Raw genomic sequence first — 22,071 nt, forward strand, 5'->3', positions numbered from 1 at the left:
AAATCATCTACCTAGAAATTCCCCAGAATTCCACATATTGCTTGAAAAAAGCATATAAAGCCAGGCTTGGTGGTGCACACTTGTAATCCTAGTACTTGAAAGGCTGAAATAGGACTACAGACTCACAGCCAGCCTCAGCAATTCAGTTAGGCCCTTCACAACTTAATAATAAAATAGGAAAATAGGGTTGAGGGTATAGCTCAGAGAGAATATACCCTGGGTTCAATACCAGTACCAAAAAAAGGGCAACTCTGAAACCACCTTAATCTACTAAATAAAGACTATCCATTCATTTATATATTTTATTTGGAAATGCTTACACCAGTACAGGGAAACTAAATTTTTGAGACAGTGGATGTCATTAGATTATCATCAGTTTATTATAAAAGAGAAACATGGAAATTATTTACATGATGAAAGATTTCATAACTTCAGTGGAATGGGCAGCTTCACAGGATGCCGTTTCAAAACTGATTTATTTCAGTCTACAAACTTTCCAAGAATGTCACCATCTCTAAATAAGAAATAATCCTGTAAATAGAAAAACATATAGTTAAAATGGCTAATAGCATATATTTAACATTTTTAAAGAACCATTAAGTTTACATACCTTGTCATCTAAAACGACTTTGGTGCCTCCATATTCTGGGAGAAGAACTTTATCTCCAACTTTCACGCTAACAGGTTGAATCTCTCCACCCTTAAGAAAATAAGATTTTTATTAGAAAACACATGTAGCTCAACCAGTAGTTAACTTTTGTTTGTGTTTGTGGTATTGGAGATTGGAGCCAGGGCAGTCCATCCCAAAGATACACTCTCAGTCCCTTTTTTAAAAATTTGAAACAGTCTAAGTTGTAGTCGGTGTTACTAGGTTGCTGAGGCTGGCTGTGTGCCTAGCAGTTAACTGTGTGTTTTATTAGCGACTGAACCAGAGCTACACCAACAGCTCTATTTATTCTGAAACAGTCACATAAGTTTCTGAGGCTAGCCACAAACCTGTGATCCTCCTGTCTCAGCCGCTCAAGTACTGGGAAAACAGGTATACCATCATGCCCATGCCTGGGTCACAGTTAATTTTTAAATGTGCTCACTCAAGTGGAATGCCCCCGCCCCTTGCGGGTCTGGAGATGGAACCCAGGGGCATTCAAACCCCGAGCTATACCCCCTGCCCTATTTTTTTTTATTATTTATTCTGAAACAGGGTCTAAGTTGCGGAGGGCCTAAGTAGTAGCTGAAGCTGTCCTTGAATAGCAATCCTCACCAGGCCCACTCCCCCATTTTAAGTGATACTGGGGATGAAACCCAGCCGGCCTTCTACCTCTGGGCCATGCCCTCTGCCCTATTTTATTTTTTTATTTAGAAACAGGACCTCAGTATGTTGCTTAGGCTGGGTTCAAATCTGCAATCCTCCTGTCTAAACCTCCTAAGTACTGATATTACAGGTATATATGCCTGAGTATGTTAGAATGTTAATTAGTGGCTAGAGTTGCAGTTCTTCACAACAAAAACACTATAAAATTACAATTTGAACAGTGACTTAAACTAAAACCTATTTCAGTGTAAAAGTTCAAGGAGTTACACTGGAACAGCTAACTTTAATCAAAGCTAAATTTCCTTCTTTTTTTTTGCGGGTCTTTAGATGGAACCCAGGGCCATTCTACCTCCAAGCTACACACCCTGCCCTATTTTTTATTCTGTATTTTGAAACAGGGTCTCACTAAGTTGCAGAGAACCTCACTAAGTAGCTAAGGCTGTCCACGAACTGTGATCCTCTGGTCTCAGCCTCCTGAATGCTGGGATTACAAGCGTGCTCCACCACTCCTGGCTTCAAAGCTAAGTTTCTAAATGTTAAATATTAACACAGCATATGGACCATGAAATAAATTCATTTTTTGAAGTGCTGAGAACTGAATCCTACTAAGTAGTTTCTAAAACCCATACATGCCGGGCATGGTGGCACACGCTTGTAATCCCGGTGCTTGGGAGGTGGAGACAGGAGGATTGTGCAGGTTTGAAGCCAGCCGTGCTGGCTTAGGAGACCCTGTTTCCCAAAACACACACACACAACTGGGTCTGGGAGTGTAGTCTGGAGGTAGAAGGGTTTCCAGGAACCCCAGTACCACAAAAACAACAACTAAAAAAAAAAAAAAAAAAAAAAAAAAAAAAAAAAAAAAAAACCCGCACACACAACAGTCATGCTGTTCTGTATTTAACACACATTTACTTGGTAATTAATTTTCTTTCCTCCAAAGTTCATACTCAGGTAAAGGGAATGAAGAGGAGTGATCATTCTTCAAAGCTCTCCTAACTTCTTCCTACAAATATTTCCAGTAGCAGAACTTTAAAAGCAACTGAAACAATGTGGTTGTCATATCTGACCCCAAAACACACAATGGCATTTATGTAACTTGACTGACACTTTGAGAGACCTAAGATCTAAGCACTTAATTGGAGGATACCTAGGATAGCTCAACCTACTATTTTCATATGTATGCTATGCTAGGTAAGGCCCCAAGGTTATAAAGTTAGAGCATTTCAGAAACAGTTAAAGTTTCCTCTTAATTCCTGAAAGACTTTGAAGCATAATTTTCAACTATATATGTGTATATATGTAAAATTTGAGCTAGACAGGTGGTGCATGCCTATAATCCCAGTACTTTGGGAGGCTGAGCCAGGAGGATCACAAGATAGCAAGGCTCCCAAAAACTTAGATATTGTTTTCAAATAAGGTAGATAGGGATGGAAGTGTAGCTTGAAGGTAGAGTAGAATGCCCCTGGGTAAAGAAAAAAACTGTAGCATGTTAAGAAAATAACCTGACGAGGCGACCAAATATCTATTGTAGTTAGTTTTAACACTTTAGTAAACTCTCCTCCTCGTATTTAATACCTTTTTTTTTTCACATAAAAACTTTAATCCTCACTGTTGTCCCAATTACCTTTCCTTTAGATCCTGATCCCACAGCTACTACCGTTGCTTTCAATACTTTTCCTTGAGACTTTTCTGGAAGCATAATGCCTCCCTTGGTTACAGTTTCGGCAGCACTCCTTTCAACCAGCACTCGGTCAAAGAGTGGAAGAAACTTTCTAAATGCTTGTCCCGCCTGCAAAAATGAAACACTGAGTTCAAATAAAAGCAACATACGCTACATTCTCAACAGCAATGGATTTTACACCTGTCACGGTCTGGCTTTCAAATGTAACACCCAAATTCAGGATATGCATTTTAATAAGCATTTCATGAGCCATATGAATCTGTCAGAAGTTGTGGCTTCTCCAGTGAGCTCGCCGATCACTTCAAAGGGTAACCTGAATTGTATCCCAAGGTCAAATATTTTCCTTTCTCCAGCTTTCCTGGCAATTTCCAGAAAATGACTTCAGGGTCAATCTCGCTGCCTGACGCCGCGCTTTCTCCAGGACACACACGTGCAAGGCCTTGGAGAGCCGGGTGGGCGCCGCGCCGCGGGTTCTCGCCCCGCCACTCGCGCGTGCAAGGAGCTCAGGTGGCGCAAAGGGTCGCGCGGGCCTCCCCCCAGGGCGCGGAGGGCGCCGGGCCCCCGCTCCCGCCAGGCCCCGGAGGCGGGCGTCGGAACCCCGTGATCCTCGGGCCCACGCGGCTCACCATGACTCGCAGCGCCGCAGGTAGGACTCCGCACTCGCGCAGCAGCCGCAAAGAGACCCACAACCCGGCCTCGGGACACGTGAAAAGGCCGCGGTGCGCGCAGGCGCGCTGGGCCCGCCCCGCCCCCGGCCCGGCGAGAGGGCGGCCTCGCCAGCGCGCGCCGCGATTCGCCCCGCGGGCTCTGCGCAGGCCCTGACAAAAAGAGGCGCTCTTTCTAGGCTTTTCTAGGCCGCCGGCCGAGGTGAAAGAACTACCCTTTCGCCCCCTCCCGGAAGTGACGCGCCTTGACCCTTGACCGCCGGAGCGCCGCGCCTTCCGGAAAGTTCTGGAACGGAGCGCGGCCCCGGAACGAGCCTGCGCGCGCGGGCGGCCGGGGCCCGAGGCCGGCGGGGCGGGGCTGGCGCGGCGCATGCCGATTGCCGGGCGCGCGGCCGGAGGGCGGGAGCGGCCGCACGCGCGGAGCCGCGGGGCGGGCGCAGCGGCGGGGGAGGGGACACGGGCTCTTTGCCGAGCGCGCCCTGCACTCTGTCCCTCACTCGTCGCCGACGGCCTGCCTCGCCGCGCTCGCTGCCGACGCCCCGCAGGTACGCGGCCCCGCGCCGCCTGGCCCCGGGGCGGGAGGCCCCGAGCGAGCGGGGAGAGTGGCCGGCCGGCGCGCGGAGCCGGGACTGCCGCGGCCGGGCCGGCCAGGCCTCGGGGCCATGCGGCTCCCCATCACGTGCGGCGTGGACCGCGGGCCGGCGGGCGCGGCGCGGGAGGAGGGCGGGCGGCCTGCAGGCGGGGGCCCGGCCCGGCTCCTGCGCTCCCCGGGGCGGCCCGGCAGGGTGGTCGCTTTGCCCCCGGCAGCAGGGTACGCCGCCTGCGCTCTTGACCTTGCTCGGGGCGTCCTGATGAAGACACGTGGGGCCGCGCCGAGTGGGGTGGCCGAGCCCGGGGCGGCCTTCGGGCTGCGCGGATACTGTAGCCCCGGTGGATACATGGAGAAACACTTTGCCGAGCCGCGTTGGCACCTCCGGGGGTCCTGGTGCTTACCTAGTCACTTAGATTTGCAACCTGCCTCCCTTCCGCCGCTGCCTTGGTTTTTCGTGTGCACTTTTGGATTGCGGCTGCTTTCAAGGCCATTTTGGCGGTGAAAGATTAACTTGCTTGGAGCGGCAGGGGTCGGTGGCCGTGGGAAGCAGAGTGCGCTCTGCTGGTGCAGTAGGTCAGCTGCGGGGCGGCCTCTGAGCCGACGGCTCGTGTTCTGAAGCTGCGGCGCGTTCTGTGGCCCTTTGGTACTGGTTGTGGCCTAGGTCAGGCTGACATGAAACATTGCGTGGTCAGTTACACGGGGAGACGTGTTTGTGCTGCGACGCCCGGCTAGTGCTAATTCTTTCGTCTCCTTTTCTCTCCTAGAAATGCTTCGATTACCCACAGTCCTTCGCCAGATAAGACCAGTGTCCAGGGCACTGGCTCCTCATCTCACTCGGGCGTATGCCAAAGATGTCAAGTTTGGTGCGGATGCCCGAGCCTTAATGCTTCAAGGTGTAGACCTTTTAGCCGATGCTGTAGCTGTTACAATGGGGCCAAAGGTATCGGTCTTATTTTGTATTTGCAGTATTATTAAGGAATAACGTTTGGCTAATGCAAATAGCCACAATGAACTATGGAACAGTACTAAGAACCCAATTTACTTAAAAGATGTAGAAGTCACGGGTTTTGTTTGGCGGTGGGGTCGTTTTTGCCTACATATTTTGGCCTCAGCCAGATTTTCTAAGCATTTTGTACAGCATGTGATGTAATCAGGTAGTAACTCAGCTCAAGGTAGATTTTTAAACGAGGTACATTTACTCTCGCTTGCCAGCTTGAATTAAATTTTGGATCCTTTCCCAGAGGTTAGCTTCGGGTGTAGAGGAGAAGAATCTAGCTTATGTCTGTGATACCTCAGGTGTGTGCTAGCAGATACTTATCTTTTGTGTTTTAGTAAAATATGCATGGCATAAAATTTATCTTTTTTGAGGGGACATTGATGGGGCTTGAGCCCTGGGCCCTTTGAATACTCTTCAAAGGTCCTGAGTTGCATAATTTTACTAAGTATTCACTGGTGGGACATTGCATTCCTTTGCATTTGAAAAATTATTCTTACAAACATTAAAAAATAACTTCCCAAGCCACGTGTGGGGCACAGGCTTGTAATCCCACCATTAGGGAGGCTGAGACAGGAGTATCTCAGTTCCCAAACAGCCTCAGCTACTTAGTGAGGCCATTTGCAACTCAATGAAACCGTTTCAAAAAAAGAATAAAAAATTGGGCTGGGCTGGAGGTGTAGTTAGGTTCCATCCCCAGTATGGCAAGAAAAAAAAAAAATTCCGTTCCTTCTCTCCTAAAGCAAGAAGTCTCATTTGATAGTGAAGGGTAGTTTTTTGTTTTGGTGGTACTGGGGTTCCTGGAAGCCCTTCTACCTCCGGACTACACTCCCAGACCTATTTATTTATTTGGAAACAGGGTCTCTTAAACCAGTGTGGCTGGCTTCGAACCTGTGCGATCCTCCTGTCTCTGATCCTCCTGTCTCCGCCTCCCAAGCACAGGGATTACAAGCGTGCGTCACCAGGCCCGGCTGAAGAGTAGTATTTTGAGGAAGCTTTTGAAAATGTTTCATCACTCTAGAAAGTGGCAGCTTGATTGAAATCCTAAAGCTGAAACCAGGAGTGGGTGGTGCACGCTTGTAATCCCAGCACTTGGGAGGCTGAGACAGGAGGATAGCACAGGTTCGAAGCCAGCCTTAGCTTCTTAGTGAGGCTCTCAGCAACTTAGTGAGACCCTGTTGCAAAATAAACTATAAAAATAGAGCTGGGCATGGTGGCAGTACGCTTGTAATCCCCGCACTTGGGAGGCTGAGACAGGAGAATCGCACAGGTTCGAAGCCAGCCTCAGATACTTAGGCTCTCAGCAACTTAGTGAGACCCTGTTTCCAAATAAAATATAAAATGTGTCTGGGAGTATAGCCCGAAGGTAGAAAGCCTCTGGGTTCCACCCCTAATACCACCCAAAAATAAAAATAAAAATAGGGCTGGGGGTAGGAAGGCCCGGAGGTAGAAAGTCCCTGGGTTCTACCCCCCAGTACCACAAAAAAAAAAAAAATTCTAAAGGTGCCAGTACTGTTTACCATGTTTAAAGTTTTATGTTGAGTGAACCTGGAAGAATACACCGTTCTTACCTTGCTGGTAAGTATATTAGTAAGTGGGTTTTAAAGCAGGTCTTTTACTTTCAAAGATAGCAGGCAGTATCTGAAACAAGTATGAAAGATAGGAAGAATGTCCTAGAATTTTGCATTTTGTCTTGTGTTTTTATTTATAAGATGACATCTTTTGTTCCTAGGATTTTCATTTCCCCTAATACTTCATTCAAAGTTAGGCTTCTGGCAGAGAAGCAGAGGTCATTTTGTCAGACCAACAATGTTGATGAACTTGTCCTTGAGGTTCATGTTGCAGGACTGATAAAAGTGACACAACTTCTTGAGGCACTCAAATAGTTAACCACATTTTTCTCCAATCTGAATACTTGTAGAGTGTTTTATCTTGCATTTTTCCCTCTTTGAAATTATAGGGAAGAACAGTAATTATTGAACAGAGTTGGGGAAGTCCCAAAGTAACAAAAGATGGTGTGACTGTTGCAAAGTCAATTGATTTGAAGGATAAATACAAAAATATTGGAGCTAGACTTGTTCAAGATGTTGCCAACAACACAAATGAAGAGGCTGGGGATGGAACCACCACTGCTACTGTACTGGCACGCTCAATTGCCAAAGAAGGCTTTGAGAAGATTAGCAAAGGTGCTAATCCAGTGGAAATCAGAAGAGGTAGGGCTGTTTTTGTTGCCACTATTGCTAAGAGTTTTTTTTTTCCTTATATCATTTAATGGAACTAAGAAGTGTTGAGTAGACCAACTGGAAATATTGAATTAGAAACAACTTATAAAAGATGAATCAAATAGATTCTTAAAATTAGATATAAATGTTTTTATTTTTGTGTGTGTGTGTGGTACTGGGGGTGGAACCAGAGGCTTTCTACCTCCGGGCTATACTCCCAGACCTATTTTTGGAAACAGGGTCTCACTAGATTACTGAGAGCCTCACTAAGTAGCTGAGGCTGGCTTCGAACCTGTGTGATCCTCCTGTCTCAGCCTCCCAAGTGCAGGGATTACAAGCGTGCACCACCACGCCCGGCTAATATAAATGTTTTGTTTTGGTCAATTTTTCATAGTGTCGTTGGAACTAATTTACTATATAAGTGTTAAATTACCGTTTTGGTGCATGTCATTTGATTCTTTGTAACTGGCACTGAAGCTGTATATAGACAATATTAAAGCATAAAATGTTTTTTATGAACCGGGAAAGGTGGGCCAATAATCACTGGGACAAGAGGATTGCAAGCTTGAGATCAGCCTCAGCAACTTAATAAAACCCTGTCTCAAAAAATCAAAAGGAGCCGGGTGTGGTGGTGCATGTTTGTAATCCCAGCGCTTGGGAGGCAGAGACAGGATCTCACAGGTTCAAAGCCAGCCTTAGTTACTTAGTGAGCCTCTCAGCAACTTAGTGAGACCCTGTTTCCAAATAAAGTATAAAAAATAGGTCTGGGAGTATAGCCTGAAGGTAGAAAAGCCCCTGGGTTCTACCCCCCAGTACCACAAATATCAAAAGGAGCCTGGCATGGTAGAGCATGCTTGTAATCCCATTTGGGAGGCCGAGCCTCAGCTACTACTTGGGCTCTTTGCAACTCAGATTCTGTTTCAAAATTAAAAAGGGGGCTGAGGGTATAGCTCGGAGTTAGAATGCTCCTGGGTTCCATAATTCCCCCAGTACCACAAAAAAAAAAGTCAAAAGGGCTTCGGATGTAATTCAGTGGTAGGAACACCCCTAGATTTGATCTCTTGGTGTCATGGTGGGTTATAAAAATTTGTTCTTGGGCTGGGGTTGTAGCTCAGTGTAAGAATGCTTGCTTAGTGTGAGGCTGAGGGTTCAGTATGCAGCATATAAATAGCTACTGAAAACATACGTAGGACACAAATAGGTATGAGTCTTAAAATGTGTATTCCACATGGAATCCATAAGAGACTTAATTATGACATTATGTTCTTGAACTAGGTGTGATGTTAGCTGTTGATGCTGTAATTACGGAACTTAAGAAACAGTCTAAACCTGTAACAACCCCTGAAGAAATTGCTCAGGTAAGATCTTTTTATTTAGGATAAAAGTTAGTACTTATTTTATTTCATGGTCACACTGATGTCAGAACAGTACAACCCAGTTACCAACATTGGCATTATTTTTTTCTTTACTGGTAAATGAAATAATTTATTGAACATACTTTGGGTTGTGTGTACATGCACCTAGTTGTACTCTGTACAGATGAGCTGGGCGTCATGGTGGCACACACTTTTGTGTGTGTGTGTGTGTGGGGGGGTACTGGGGTTCCTGGAAGTCCTTCTACTTCTGGGCTATACTCCCAGACCTATTTTATACTATTTTATTTATTTATTTATTTATTTATTTATTTATTTATTTATTTTGCAGGTCTGGGTGTGGAACCCAGGGGCATTCGACCTCTGAGCTACACCTCCTGCCCTATTTTTTATTCTTTATTTTGAAATCGGGTCTCACTGAGTTGCAGAGAGCATCACTAAGTAGCTGAGGTTGTCCACGAACCACGATCCTCCGGTCTCAGCCTCCCGAATGCTGGGATTACAAGCATGTGTTGTGCACGCTTTTAATCCCAGTACTTGGGGACTGAAAGGAGGATCATGCAGGTTCGTAGCCAACCTCAAGCTACTTAGGCTCTCAGCAACTTAGTGAGAGACCCTGTTTCCAAATTATAATAAAATAGGTCTGGGGGTATAACCCGGAGATAGAAGGCTCCTGCATTCCATCCCCAGTAACACACACACACACACAACACAGATGAAGCTGGGTGTGGTGGGGCATGCTTGTAATTCCAGCATTCGATGCTGAGACTGGAGGATGGCGGTTTGTGGACAGCCTCAGCTACTTAGCGAGGCCCTCCATGAGTGAGACCCTGTTTCAAAATAAAGAATAAAAAATAGGGCAGGGGGTGTAACTCAGAGGTTCCAGACCCACCCAAAAAAAAAACACAGATGGCTTTGAGATGTGAGGCAAGGACTCATGTTTTTTGGTTTTGTAGGGGCGTGTAGATAGAAGCCAGAGGCTTTCTACGTCATAGCTATACCCCCTAGCTCTATTTTTTATTATTTTATTTTTATTCTTTATTTTGAAATGGTCTCACCGAGTTGCAAAGGACCTCTCTAAGTAGTAACTGATTCTGTCCCACTGACCATGATCCTCCTGTGTCGACCTCCCAGATGCTGAGATTACAAACATGCATCACCACACCCAATTTAGGACTCTAGGTGTTGGTGGTGTTGGTGTTGTTGTTGTTGGGTTTTTTTGTGTGTGTGTGTGGTACTGGGGGTAGAACCCAAAGACTTTTCTACCTCCGGGCTATACTCCTATTTTATACTTTATTTTGAAACAGGGTCTCACTAATTTGCTGATAGCCTCAGTAGATGAGGCTGGCTACGAACCTGTGTGATCCTCCTGTCTCTTTCTCCCAAGCACAGGGATTAACAAGCGTGAGCCACCATGCCCAGCTAGGGCTCAAGTTTTTAAGACAGGGCTGAGTTGGATGCAGTGTTTCATGTGTGTAATCCCAGTCTTTGGAAGGCTGAAACATGAGGATCACAGGCTTTAGCCAGCTTCCGCAACTTAGTGAGGCCATGTTTGAAAATAAAGAATAAAATAGGCCTGGGGTCCTCTCACATGCGAGGCAAGGTATTTTTTAAAAAATGTAGCTGGCTTAGAATCCCAGTACTTTGGGAGGCTGAGACAGGAGGATCACAGATATGTGCTTAATCTCAGCAACCTAAGGCTGTCCACAATTTAGTGAGAGCCTGTTTCAAAATAAAAAGAAAATAGAGCCAGGCATGGTGACACATGCTCATAATTCCAGTACTTGGGAGCCTGAGGCAGGAGGCTCACAGATTTATGGCTAACCTCAGCTACTTAGTGGGGCCCTCCTCAACTTAGTGAACCTGTTTCAAAATAAAGAGTAAAAAATAGGGCTGGGGTATAGATCAGAGTTAGAATGCCCCTGGGTTCAGTCCCCATTACCACACACAAAAAGAACAAAATAAAAATAAAACAGGACTGTGGGTGTTAAACCCAGAGGTAGGATGTCCTTGAGTTCAATCCCCAGTAACTCAGACACACATGTACACGCACAGATACACACAGTGAGAAAGCTGCTCGGACTCTCCAACCATAACCCCTTACCCTTATTCATTGCTGCCTTATATATTTATATTTATTTATTTTTGCTTGATGTACTGAGGATGGAACCCTGGCACATTCTACCTCCAAGCTATATCCCAGTCCTATTAACATTTATGAATGTTCTGGGGGTTTTCAGAACACAGGTTAAACCTCGAGGTTATTTTATGCTACCAAAAGGGTTTGGTGTCCTCCTATAAGGAAGCTATTGTTTTAACTGTACAAGGCAGAGTGAAGCTGCCTCCAGGAGTCATACAAACTTGAAAATAAAGCCAAGTTCCCCTCTTCTACCTCCCAAAACAAGATTCCCACTACCCCATTACAGAAGGGCCTCTATTTACCAGAGCCAGCAGAAAAGCTAGCTGTGTTAATGCAGAGAAGACTCTGAAAGTTAGAGGAAGCTGGGTGAGTAGTTCTGTGGCTGGGTGCTGAGTTAGCCTGTGTGGAGCCCTGGGTTTGCTGATCCCCTAGCACTGCCAAAGGAAGAGCTGGCATTCAATTGAGAGCTGTTTTCAAGGAGAGTAGTCTTTAGTTTTGAAACAAGGTCTCACTAAGTAGCTGAGGCTATCCACAAGCCTGTGTGCGATCCTCCTGTTTCAGCCTCCCAATGTTGTCTTCTGTTAAACTGTGCCTACTTTCCCTAAATACGCCTGTTAATATTCCCCTTAAAAACAAAAAGAAGCAGCAGCAGGCGGGTGTGGTGGTGCATGCTTGTAATCCCAGCTTTAGGGAGGTTGAGACTGGAGGATCGTGGTTTGTGGACAGCCTCAGCTATTGAGGACCTCTGCATCTTAGTGAGACCCTGTTTCAAAGTAGTTAAAAATAGGGGAGAGGGTGTGGCTCGGAGGTTGAATGCCCCTGGATTCCATCCCCAGAGCCAAACACACACACACATACACAGATTATAAACCGGGTGTGGTGGTGCATGCTTGTAATCCCAGCATTTGGGATGCTTAGACTTGGAGTATTGTGGTTCGAGGACAGGCTCAGCTACTTAGGCCCTTTGCTACGCAGGCCCTGTTTCCAAATAAAGAATAAAAAATAGGGCTGGGAGTATAGCTTGGAGGTAGAATGACCTGGGTTCCAGGCCCAGTACTGCAAAAATATAAAGATTATACTGTAAGTCCTCTATCCCTTCTGAGTGGAAGTGTCTGTTTAGAAGGTACTACTAGGACAGTCAGGTGTGGTGATGCAAGGTGCTGCAGCAGACAGGAGGTTCACAGCCAGCCTTATCTACTTAGGCCCACCGCAACTTAGTGAGAGTCCATTTCAAAATAAAAAAGACTAAAAAATGAGGAGGGAAGGTGTGGCTTGGAGGTAGAGCATCCCTGAGTTCAATCCCCATCACCACACAAAAAAAGCTACTAGGGCGCCAGGCGTGGTGGTGCACGCTTGTAATCCCCGCGCTTGGGAGGCGGAGACAGGAGGATTGCGCAGGTTCGAAGCCAGCTGTGCTGGTGTAAGAGGCCCTGTTTCAAAAATATAAAATAGGTCTGGGAGTATAGCCTGGAGGTAGAAGGGATTCCAGGAACCCCAGTACCACCAAAAAAAAAAAAAAAAAGCTTCTAGGGCTGGGTGAGGTGGCAATGCTTGTAATCCCCTTGCTTGGGAGGCAGAGACAGGAGGATCACGCTGGTTCAAAGCCAGCCTCGTTGGTTTAAGAGACCCTGTTTCCAAATAAAAATATAAAATGGGTCTGGGAATGTAGCCTAGAGGTAGAAGGGTTTCCTGGAACCCCAGTACCACCCCACCCCCCAAAAAAAAGCTACTAGGAAAGGGGGAGGGAATTGATGGAGGGCACTAGCCATACCATATAATTTTGAAGAGTAATGGTTGTTCCAGGTTGCTACAATTTCTGCAAATGGAGACAAAGAAATTGGCAACATCATTTCTGATGCAATGAAGAAGGTTGGAAGAAAGGGTGTCATCACAGTAAAGGTAAGTGTGCTTGGTTTTATAATTGTAGCATATGGGAGGCTGAGACGAGAGGATCTTGGTTCACAGCAACTCATACCCTGTTTCAAAATAAAGATAAAAAGTAGGGCTGGGGGTGTGGCTCGGAGGTAGAATGCCCCTTGGTCTTGGTTCAATCCCCAGTAATGCAAAAAAAGGAAAAAAAGTATGTGTTTTTAACTAGAATATTGTTTCATTCCTTTGTAATTTTCATATCTACACTTCTTATCAGTATGTGTTTTGTGTGAATTAATAGCCTTGCTTTTATTTTTATTTATTTATTTTTTTTTTGGTGGTACTGGGGTTGGAAGCCCTTCTACCTCCGGGCTACACTCCCAGACCTATTTTATATTTTTGAAACAGGGTCTCTTACGCCAGCGCGGCTGGCTTCGAACCTGCGCGATCCTCCTGTCTCCACCTCCCAAGCGCGGGGATTACAAGCGTGCGCCACCACGCCCGGCATAGCCTTGCTTTTTTAAAAATGGATCCATCCTAACTTAAGTGATAATGTCTCTAAGATTTTTTTTTTCTTTTGTGGTCCTGGGGATGGGACCCAGGGATCTCTACCTCTGGTCTGTACCCTTGACCCATTTATATTTTATTTTGAAACAGGGTCTCACTAAGTTGCTGAAAGCCTCCCAAGCGCAGGGTCAGGTGTGTGCACGCCACCACGCCCGGCTCTAAGAATGATTTGAATAGATGTTTTTGAAAATTTTTGCAGAATTGGCATTGAATACTCTGGAACATTTGTAAACTCCTTCCTAAATCCCTTATGACCAACAGAATCCATTTTTATTAATCCAGGCTATAATTCCAGATTATACATTTATTCAGTCAAATCTATTGCCTAATTCTTTGTCTTTTCATAGGATGGGAAAACATTGAATGATGAATTAGAAATAATTGAAGGCATGAAGTTTGATCGAGGCTATATTTCACCATACTTTATTAATACATCAAAAGGTAAGAGCAACTAGGTGTGGTGGTACATGCTTGTAATCCCAGTACTTCAGAGGCAGAAACAGAATCTCGGGTTCATGGCAAGCCTCCACAACTTGTTTGGAATATTGCTCAGAGGTAGAATGCCCCCTGTTCCATCCCCAATTCTTTCTTTTTCTCTCTCTCTCTCTCTCTCTCTCTCTCTCTCTCTCTCTCTCTCTCTCACACACACACACACACACACACACACACACACACACACACACACACAAAATGTAAAAGCAAATCAATAATGGACGTTTCTTAAATATACTAGTGTATATGTTGAATTACAGGTATTAGTTGGTGGCATACCTTTTAAAATACTTTGTAAGCCGGGTTGGTGGTACATACTTTTCCAGCATTGGGAGACTGAAACAGGAGGATCACAGTTCCCAGGCAGCCTCAGCTACTTAGTGAGGCCCTTTGCAACTCAGTGAGATCCTGTTTCAAAATAAAGAATTAAAAAATAGGGCTAGGGGTGTAGCTCGGACGTAGAATACCCTTGGGGTTCCATCCCCAGTACTGGGGGGAAAAAAGATAAAATAATTTTGTAGCTGGGCATGATCATGGTGCATGCTTGTAATCCCAGTATTTAGAAGGTTAACACAGGAGGATCACAGGTTCAAGACCAGCCTTGGCAACGTAATGAGACTCTGAATATAAAACCTGGCTGAGAGGCAGGTGTGGTGGCACAGGCTTGTAATCCCCATGCTTGGGAGGCGGAAACAGAAGGATCGCACTAGTTCAAAGCCAGCCACGCTGGGTTGAGACTCTGTTTCCAATTAAAAGAAATATTTTTAAAAATTGGTCTGGGAGTCTAGCCCGGAGGTAGAAGAGTTTCCTGGAACCCCAGTACCACCAAGAATAAAGATTTGTGATGTTCTAAAAGCTAATGTAAGTAGTAAAGAAGAAAAAACGTACGTGTACTCATCCCTTTTAAGTTGTATTGAAACTTCGGTTTTGTTTTTCATTGAAATAAACCACAATCATAAGCCGGGCATGGTAGCGCATACTTGGGAGGTTGAGACAGGAAGATTGTGCAGGTTCAAAGCCAGCCTTAGGTACTTAGGCTCTCTGCAACTTAGTGAGACCCTGCTTCCAAGTAAAATAGTAAATAGGTCTGGGAGTGTAGCCCAGAGATTGAAAGCCCCTGGGTTCCACCCCCAACAACAACAAAAAAGTGTAGTTATTTTCTCAGTATTAATGTTTGGTTTGAAATTCATTGTTTTTGCAGGTCAGAAATGTGAGTTCCAGGATGCCTATGTTCTACTGAGTGAAAAGAAGATTTCTAGTGTCCAGTCCATTGTGCCTGCTCTTGAAATTGCCAATGCTCACCGTAAACCCTTGGTCATAATTGCTGAAGATGTTGATGGAGAAGCTCTGAGTACACTTGTTTTGAATAGGTGTGTTTTATGGTTTCCATTTCTAGGTGAAAGAATTAAGATAGCCTATTTGAGTGTGTAGAAACCATTTTTGTGTTTGAAACTACGTGACAAATTTGTTTCTTAAGTTTGGGTTTGAGAGTATAGATTAGTCAGTGGTAGAATTCGTGCTTAGCGTGCATGATAGGTTTGATCCCAGCACCACAAAATGGTCTTTTTTCCCTCCAATACTGTGGGTGGAACCCAGGGGCATTCTACCTCTGAGCTATACCCCCTAGCCTGATTTTGTAGTCTGATCCTCTGGTCTCAGCCTCCCAAGTGCTGAGATTAAAAGCAAGCCCTGCCACACCTTGTCCCCCCCCCACCCCCCCAGTACTGGGAATTGAACCCAGGTGGCTCTACCTCTGAGCTATATCCCTAGTCCTATTTTCTATCCTTTATTTTGAAACAATGTAGCTAGGTTGAAGTGAGTCTCACTACTTGCAGAGGCTGTCCTTAAGCCTGTGATCCTCCTGTCTCAGCCTCACAAATACTGGGTTTTAAAGTGTGTGCAATGTGTGGCAGGAAGGTTTTATCTATTTATTCGTTGAAATTTTATATTTCTTGCTGGTCTGGGGGTGGAACCTAGGGGCATTTGACCTCTGAGCTCTACCCCTTGCCCTATTTTTTTTTTGTTCTTTGTAACAGGGTCTCACTAAGTAGCTGAGGCTGACTATGAACCTGTGGTCTTCCTGTCTCAGCCTCCCTAGTGCTGGGATTATAAGCATGTACCCACCATGCCCGGCTTAAAAGTATATTTTTTAATCTTAGAATTTAGGTATATCAGAAGCAAGAGGCTTTTTTAAAAATTCTTTTATAATGAAAATGTACAAACAAATTAGCAAGTATGTTTTTTAGGTAACATACCTTGACCTGACCCCAAAATTCTAAATGAGCTTTCTTTTTTGCGGTGCTGGGGATGGAACCCCAGAGGCATTTGACCTCCAAGCAACACCCCCTGTCCTATTTTTTATTCTTTATTTTGAAACAGGGTTTCGCTAAGTATCTGAGGCTGTCCGCAAACAGCGATCCTTCGGTCTCAGCCTCCCAAATGCTGGGATTACAAGCATGCGCCACCATGCCTGGCTAAATAAGCTTTCTTAATTTGCAGTGTTTTTCTTAGATTGTGAGATCTGAAACCTGTAGATCTTACATTTGAGTCATTTAGTTATTTTGTTTGTATTGGGGATTGAAGCTGGAGCCCTTAAACTTCCAAATGCACCCCCAGCCCGTTTTATTTTTATTTTGGAATAAAGTCTCATTAAGTTGCCATATGTCTACTAAATTATTGAGGCTGCTTTCAAACCTGCCATTCTCCTATGTTAGCTTCCCAAGTACTGGGATTACAGGCAAGAGTCACTATGCTTGGCTTTTTATTTGCCTCAATAAAACAGAACATCGCCGTCTTATAGTTTGAAATTCTTTCTGTTTTATAGTCTATCCCCAGCTGTGCATTTCTTTGTATATATAACATTTTTTATTTTGAAACAGTCTTGCTAGGTTGATGATGGTGTCGCTAGCTTCTGAGGCTGTCCTTGAACCTGTGATCCCCCTTTTCTTGGCCTTCCATGTACTGGGATTATACAAGCATGTGCTACCATGACTGGCTATTTCTCTTTATTTATTTTTGTGGGTCTGAGGATGGAACCTAGAGGCATTCGACTTCTGATCTATACCTCCAGCCCTATTTTTTATTCTTTATTTTGGAATAGGATTTTACTAAGTTGCAGAGGGCCTCACTAAGTAGCTGTGAGGCTGGCTATGAGCCTGGCTATGAGCCTGGGATCCTCTTGTCTTAGCCTCTCAAGTACTGTGTGTGCTACTGTGTCTGGCTTGTCTGTAATATGTAAGTTACTGTGGTGTGGGTTTTATTCCTGGGCCCAGCTGTTCAACTGAAATACAAAGCCAGCAGTAATAAGGTAAGGAGCTATGATAGTAGCACAAACATAAAATCCCGGTACTTGAGAGGATGAGACAGGAAGATCTCTGGTTCAAAACCAGTCTCAGCAACATAGCAAGGATTTCAGCAATTTAATGAGGTCCTGTTCCAATCTACAAAAGAAAATAGGGAAGGAAAAGAATTAGAGGAATATTGTGGCACATGCCTGTAATCCGAGTACTTTGGAAGGTGGGACAGGAGTGTTGAAGGTTCCAAGCCAGCCTGAGCAACTTAGCAAGACCATGTTTGTTTAACCAAAAGTTATTATGAAGGAATGATGACAGGAGTCCTAAGTAATTTTATCAGTACCAGAACTTGAGGGGAAACTAAGTTGGGTGTCTTAATTCAGTTTAAAATCTTTAATATCATCTGTTCTTAACAGGCTAAAAGTTGGTCTTCAGGTTGTGGCAGTCAAAGCTCCAGGTTTTGGTGACAATAGGAAGAACCAGCTTAAAGACATGGCTATTGCTACTGGTGGTGCAGTAAGTAAAATAAATGTGGTATTGATTTACTGAATATTATACATCCAGATCTAAAATGTGTAGGTAAATGTACAGTTTACATAAACAAATAGCAACTATCATCTCTATTGGCTTTTTTTTTTTTTTTTTTTTTTTTCCTTGCATGTCTGAGAATGGAACTCTGGGACATTCCACCTCCGAGCTACACCCCCTGCCCTGTTTTTTAATTATTTATTTTGAAGCAGGATCTCACTAAGTTGCAGAGTTGGAACATGAACTGCACTCCTTCAGTCTCAGCCTCCTAAATTACAAGCATGCACCACCATGCCTGGCCTAGATATTTTAAAAGTTAACATCATTAGTCTGGCCAAAGTATTGGCTTATTAATATAATCTGTTTTTAGTTTGAAAAGAATAATGTAGAAAGGATATAGGACCTAAGGAGTGTAGGCCTGTGGTCTACTCCTGGCTCTACCAATAACCTGACTATACCTATTTCTTTCTCAAATAAGACTAATGATAATTAATAGCTGTGATTGAAACTTCAGGTTTTGTTCTGGACTAATGGCTTTGAAATGTCTTTTTTAAAAAAATATATAGTATTTTAATATAGTTCTCTTGCCAAAACATCTACATTATATATTAACTTTGTATAACGAAAGGCACTGTACCCTTTAATGGATTTACTTTGAAATGTTTTTTTGTTGTTATTGTTAGGTATTTGGAGAAGAGGGTTTGACTCTAAATATTGAAGATGTTCAGCCTCATGACTTAGGTAAAGTTGGAGAGGTCATTGTCACCAAAGATGATGCCATGCTTTTGAAAGGAAAAGGTGACAAAGCTCTAATTGAAAAACGAATTCAGGAAATCACTGAGCAGTTAGAAATCACAACTAGTGAATATGAAAAGGAAAAACTGAATGAAAGGCTGGCAAAACTCTCAGATGGAGTGGCTGTGCTGAAGGTAAGATTCATTGTGGATAAATTTCTTAGATTCAGAACCTATGAATAACTTTGCTTCTGTGCTATTTTCCAGTAGTAGGTAAACAAAGACTTGAACTAATATTGTGGAATTTTTAGTAGAGTTTTCAAAAAATTCCCATTTTTCTTTGTTTGCAGTGCTAGGAATTGAGCCCAGGGATTTGTGCATCCTAGGCGAGCACTAAGCTATATCCCCATCCCTTTTTAAATTTTGAGATAGGGTTATCTAGGCTGTTCTTGAACTTAAGATCCTCCTGCCTCAGCCTGCCAAGTAGATGGGATTAGAGGTGCATGGCATGATACCTGGCACTAAGTGGTTTGATTTAAAAAAAATTGGCAGTCTACATGTTGAATAGTGAAGGCTTTACTGATTAAAATTCATTTAAATTTTTAGGTTGGTGGCACAAGTGATGTTGAAGTGAATGAAAAGAAAGACAGAGTTACAGATGCCCTCAATGCTACAAGAGCAGCAGTTGAAGAAGGCATAGTTCTTGGTGGGGGCTGTGCTCTGCTTCGTTGCATTCCAGCCTTGGACTCATTGACTCCAGCTAATGAAGATCAAAAAATTGGTAAAAAAAAAAAAAAAAAAAAAAAAAAAGCCTTTCAAATGAGTTTGGCCTGAGCCGGGTGTGGTGGCGTACACTTGTAATCCCAGCATTTGGGAAGCTGAGACCAGGGGTTTGCAGTTCACAGACAGCCTCAGCTACTTAGTGAGGCCCACTGCAACTCAGTGAGACCTGGTTTCAAAATAAAAAATAGGGCTTGGTGGTCAAATGCCCCTGGGCTTCATCCCCAGACCTGCAAAAAAAAAAAATGAGTTTGGCCTGATCTTAATCTCTGTTATTCTAACGGTACTAATAATGTCTCAATGAAACAAATCAATTTCCCAAATAACAAAAGTAGAATAGCAGAGGTGCCAGATGGAGCCAGTAATCTCACATTTTTCAGGGGGAATGAATTTACTTGTGGAGGCTATATTGTCCTCTGTCAGTACTTTCACAAATTAGAATTGTGTTATGTTTACTACAAACTAAATTTCTTAATATTTGTTTACATTGTAGGTATAGACATTATTAGAAGAACACTCAAAATTCCTGCAATGACCATTGCTAAGAATGCAGGTGTTGAAGGATCTTTGATAGTTGAGAAAATTCTGCAGAGTTCTCCAGAAATTGGTTATGATGCTATGCTTGGAGATTTTGTGAATATGGTAGAAAAAGGAATCATAGATCCCACAAAGGTAAATGATCGAACATTTTCTAAAAATTCTTTTAATGACTCACTTATAGAAGACAGAATTTTCATTAAATCTTAATTTTAAAAATTAACATTTCATTAAATTTTTTCTAGGTTGTACGAACAGCTTTATTGGATGCTGCTGGGGTGGCTTCTCTGTTAACTACAGCAGAAGTCGTAGTCACAGAAATTCCTAAAGAAGAGAAGGACCCTGGAATGGGCGCAATGGGTGGAATGGGAGGTGGTATGGGAGGTGGCATGTTCTAATTCTTAGAATAGTGCTTTGCCATTAATAATGAACTGTGACAGGAAACTCAAAAGAAGGATTCCTCACCAATAACTTCAGAGAAGTCAGTTGGAGAAAATGACTGAAGAAAAGGCTGGTTGATGTTTAAGAAAATCACTATAACCATCAGTTACTGGTTTCAGTTGACAATATGTAATGGTTTACTGCTGTCATTGTCCATGCCTACAGATAATTTATTTTGTATTTTTGAATAAAAGACATTTGTACATTCCTGATACTGGGTACAAAAGCCATGTACCAATGTACTGCTTTCAACTTAAATCACTGAGGCATTTCTACTACTATTCTGCTAAAATCAGGATTTTAGTGCTTGCCATCACCAGATGTGAGAGGAACAGAAGCAGCCTTTCTGTGGAGAGGAAAAATAATTGTGTACAAAGTAGAGAAATATCCAATTATGTGACAACCTTTGTGTAATAAAAATTTGTTTAAACCTGATAGTGTGTTTTCTTTTCCATGTTCTAGAAAATGAGCAGTGAAAGTCAGTTAAGGAGAAACTGAACTGGCATGTGTGTTGTCTGTGTTACCGGGCATTGAACCCAGAGGCATTCTACCTTCAAGCTATACCCACACCCCCAGTCTGATAATATGTCTCATTTGGGTTGATAAACATCTTACTACCTGTGGAGGCTGTCTTCCTATCTCAGTCTCCAAAGTATGGATTATAGGTTTGCCCCACCCATGTCCATATGAGTTTTTTTGGGTTTTTCTGTATGTAGTACTGGGGATGGAACCCAGGGACAGTCTACCTCTGAGCTACACCCCCAGCCCTATTTTTAATTAATTTTGAAACAGGGTCTGACTGAGTTGCAAAAGGCCTCAGTAGCTGAGGCTGTCCACAAACCATGATTTTCTTGTCTTAGCCTCCCAGGCGCTGGAAATACAAGCATGTGTCACCATATCTGGCTTGAAATTTTTCAAAATTAGGCCACTACCTGATCAAATCCTGTGGGGAAAATGTGTTGAGGAAGGAGGGGGGGGGAAGGTAACCATTTTAAGAAGCCTGTTACTTTGCTTACTCTTGAGCATGACAGCCCATGGGTTCTTGCTGGGTGCTTACAAGTTCAACTATGGGGGGAAAGAATCTGACAGACTCAACCCATTGCCTTCACTTTGTGCGTGCTGGTGGTCAAATCCAGAATTTGGGCATGCTTAACAGGGCTTTGCCACTGGTTGAGCAACAACCCCAGGTTTGTTACCTTTTTCTTTGGAAACAGGTTGTACTAGGGATTAAACCTTGATTCCGGGGGCATTCTACCTCTAAACTACACCCCCAGCCATTGTGTTGTGAAACAGGACCTTGCTAAAAAGTGCCCTCTGAACTTAGTGACACCCTGCTTCAAATTAAAACATAACCGCCGGGTTCAATCCCCCGTACTGCAGAAGAAAAAGTGGAGATGTACACCTCAGCTATACCCACCACCGTTTTTTTTTTTAATGGCCTTATTAAGTTAGGCTAAGAAGCTGAGGCTGGCCATGATTCTCTAATTCTGTCTCAGCTTCCCAGTACAGGGATTACAGCAAACACCACTGCACCCAGTCTTTTTTCCCCCCCTGAAATCTAGAGTGCTGAAAGTCTCCCTCTCCCTAAATTTCTGAGGCTGGTTTCAAACCTGGGATCCACCTGTCCCATTCTACCATGGATTGGGATTACAGGCATGTGCACCATGTGCAGCTAAAACTTTAAGAAGTACCTAAGTAAAACCAGACTTCTTGTGTTCTGGGCAGATACCTCATCTTGAAGTGGGAGAAAATTACTGCTTTACAACAAAGTGTCTTGTCAGTAGACTGGTATTAGCCCATCATCACTGTAGTGGTGGTGCCAGAGGAAGCAGGTATTCAAAACATGTTTAT

General features: G+C 43.8%; 2 protein-coding genes across 2 annotated transcripts; one reads left to right on the forward strand and one right to left on the reverse strand.

The window, feature by feature from the left end:
• Window positions 1–480: 480 nt before the first annotated feature.
• HSPE1 (heat shock protein family E (Hsp10) member 1) lies at window positions 481–3,790 on the reverse strand (the record flags this gene model as incomplete). The annotated part of the gene is made up of 4 exons (XM_080719854.1): window positions 3,620–3,790; window positions 2,937–3,101; window positions 611–700; window positions 481–531 (listed from the first exon to the last, which is right to left on the reverse strand). The coding sequence occupies exons 1-4, from the start codon at window positions 3,620–3,622 to the stop codon at window positions 481–483; spliced, it is 309 nt and encodes a 102-aa protein (XP_080575980.1). The 5' UTR covers window positions 3,623–3,790.
• Window positions 3,791–5,016: 1,226 nt separating this feature from the next.
• HSPD1 (heat shock protein family D (Hsp60) member 1) lies at window positions 5,017–20,177 on the forward strand (the record flags this gene model as incomplete). The annotated part of the gene is made up of 11 exons (XM_080690024.1): window positions 5,017–5,190; window positions 7,205–7,457; window positions 8,742–8,824; window positions 12,783–12,878; window positions 13,763–13,856; window positions 15,109–15,277; window positions 17,617–17,716; window positions 18,412–18,657; window positions 19,069–19,243; window positions 19,736–19,914; window positions 20,025–20,177. The coding sequence occupies 11 exons, from the start codon at window positions 5,017–5,019 to the stop codon at window positions 20,175–20,177; spliced, it is 1,722 nt and encodes a 573-aa protein (XP_080546150.1).
• Window positions 20,178–22,071: the final 1,894 nt, after the last annotated feature.

Source organism: Muscardinus avellanarius (genome assembly GCF_963383645.1).
Source record: "Muscardinus avellanarius genome assembly, chromosome: 2".
NCBI lineage: Eukaryota > Metazoa > Chordata > Mammalia > Rodentia > Gliridae > Muscardinus > Muscardinus avellanarius.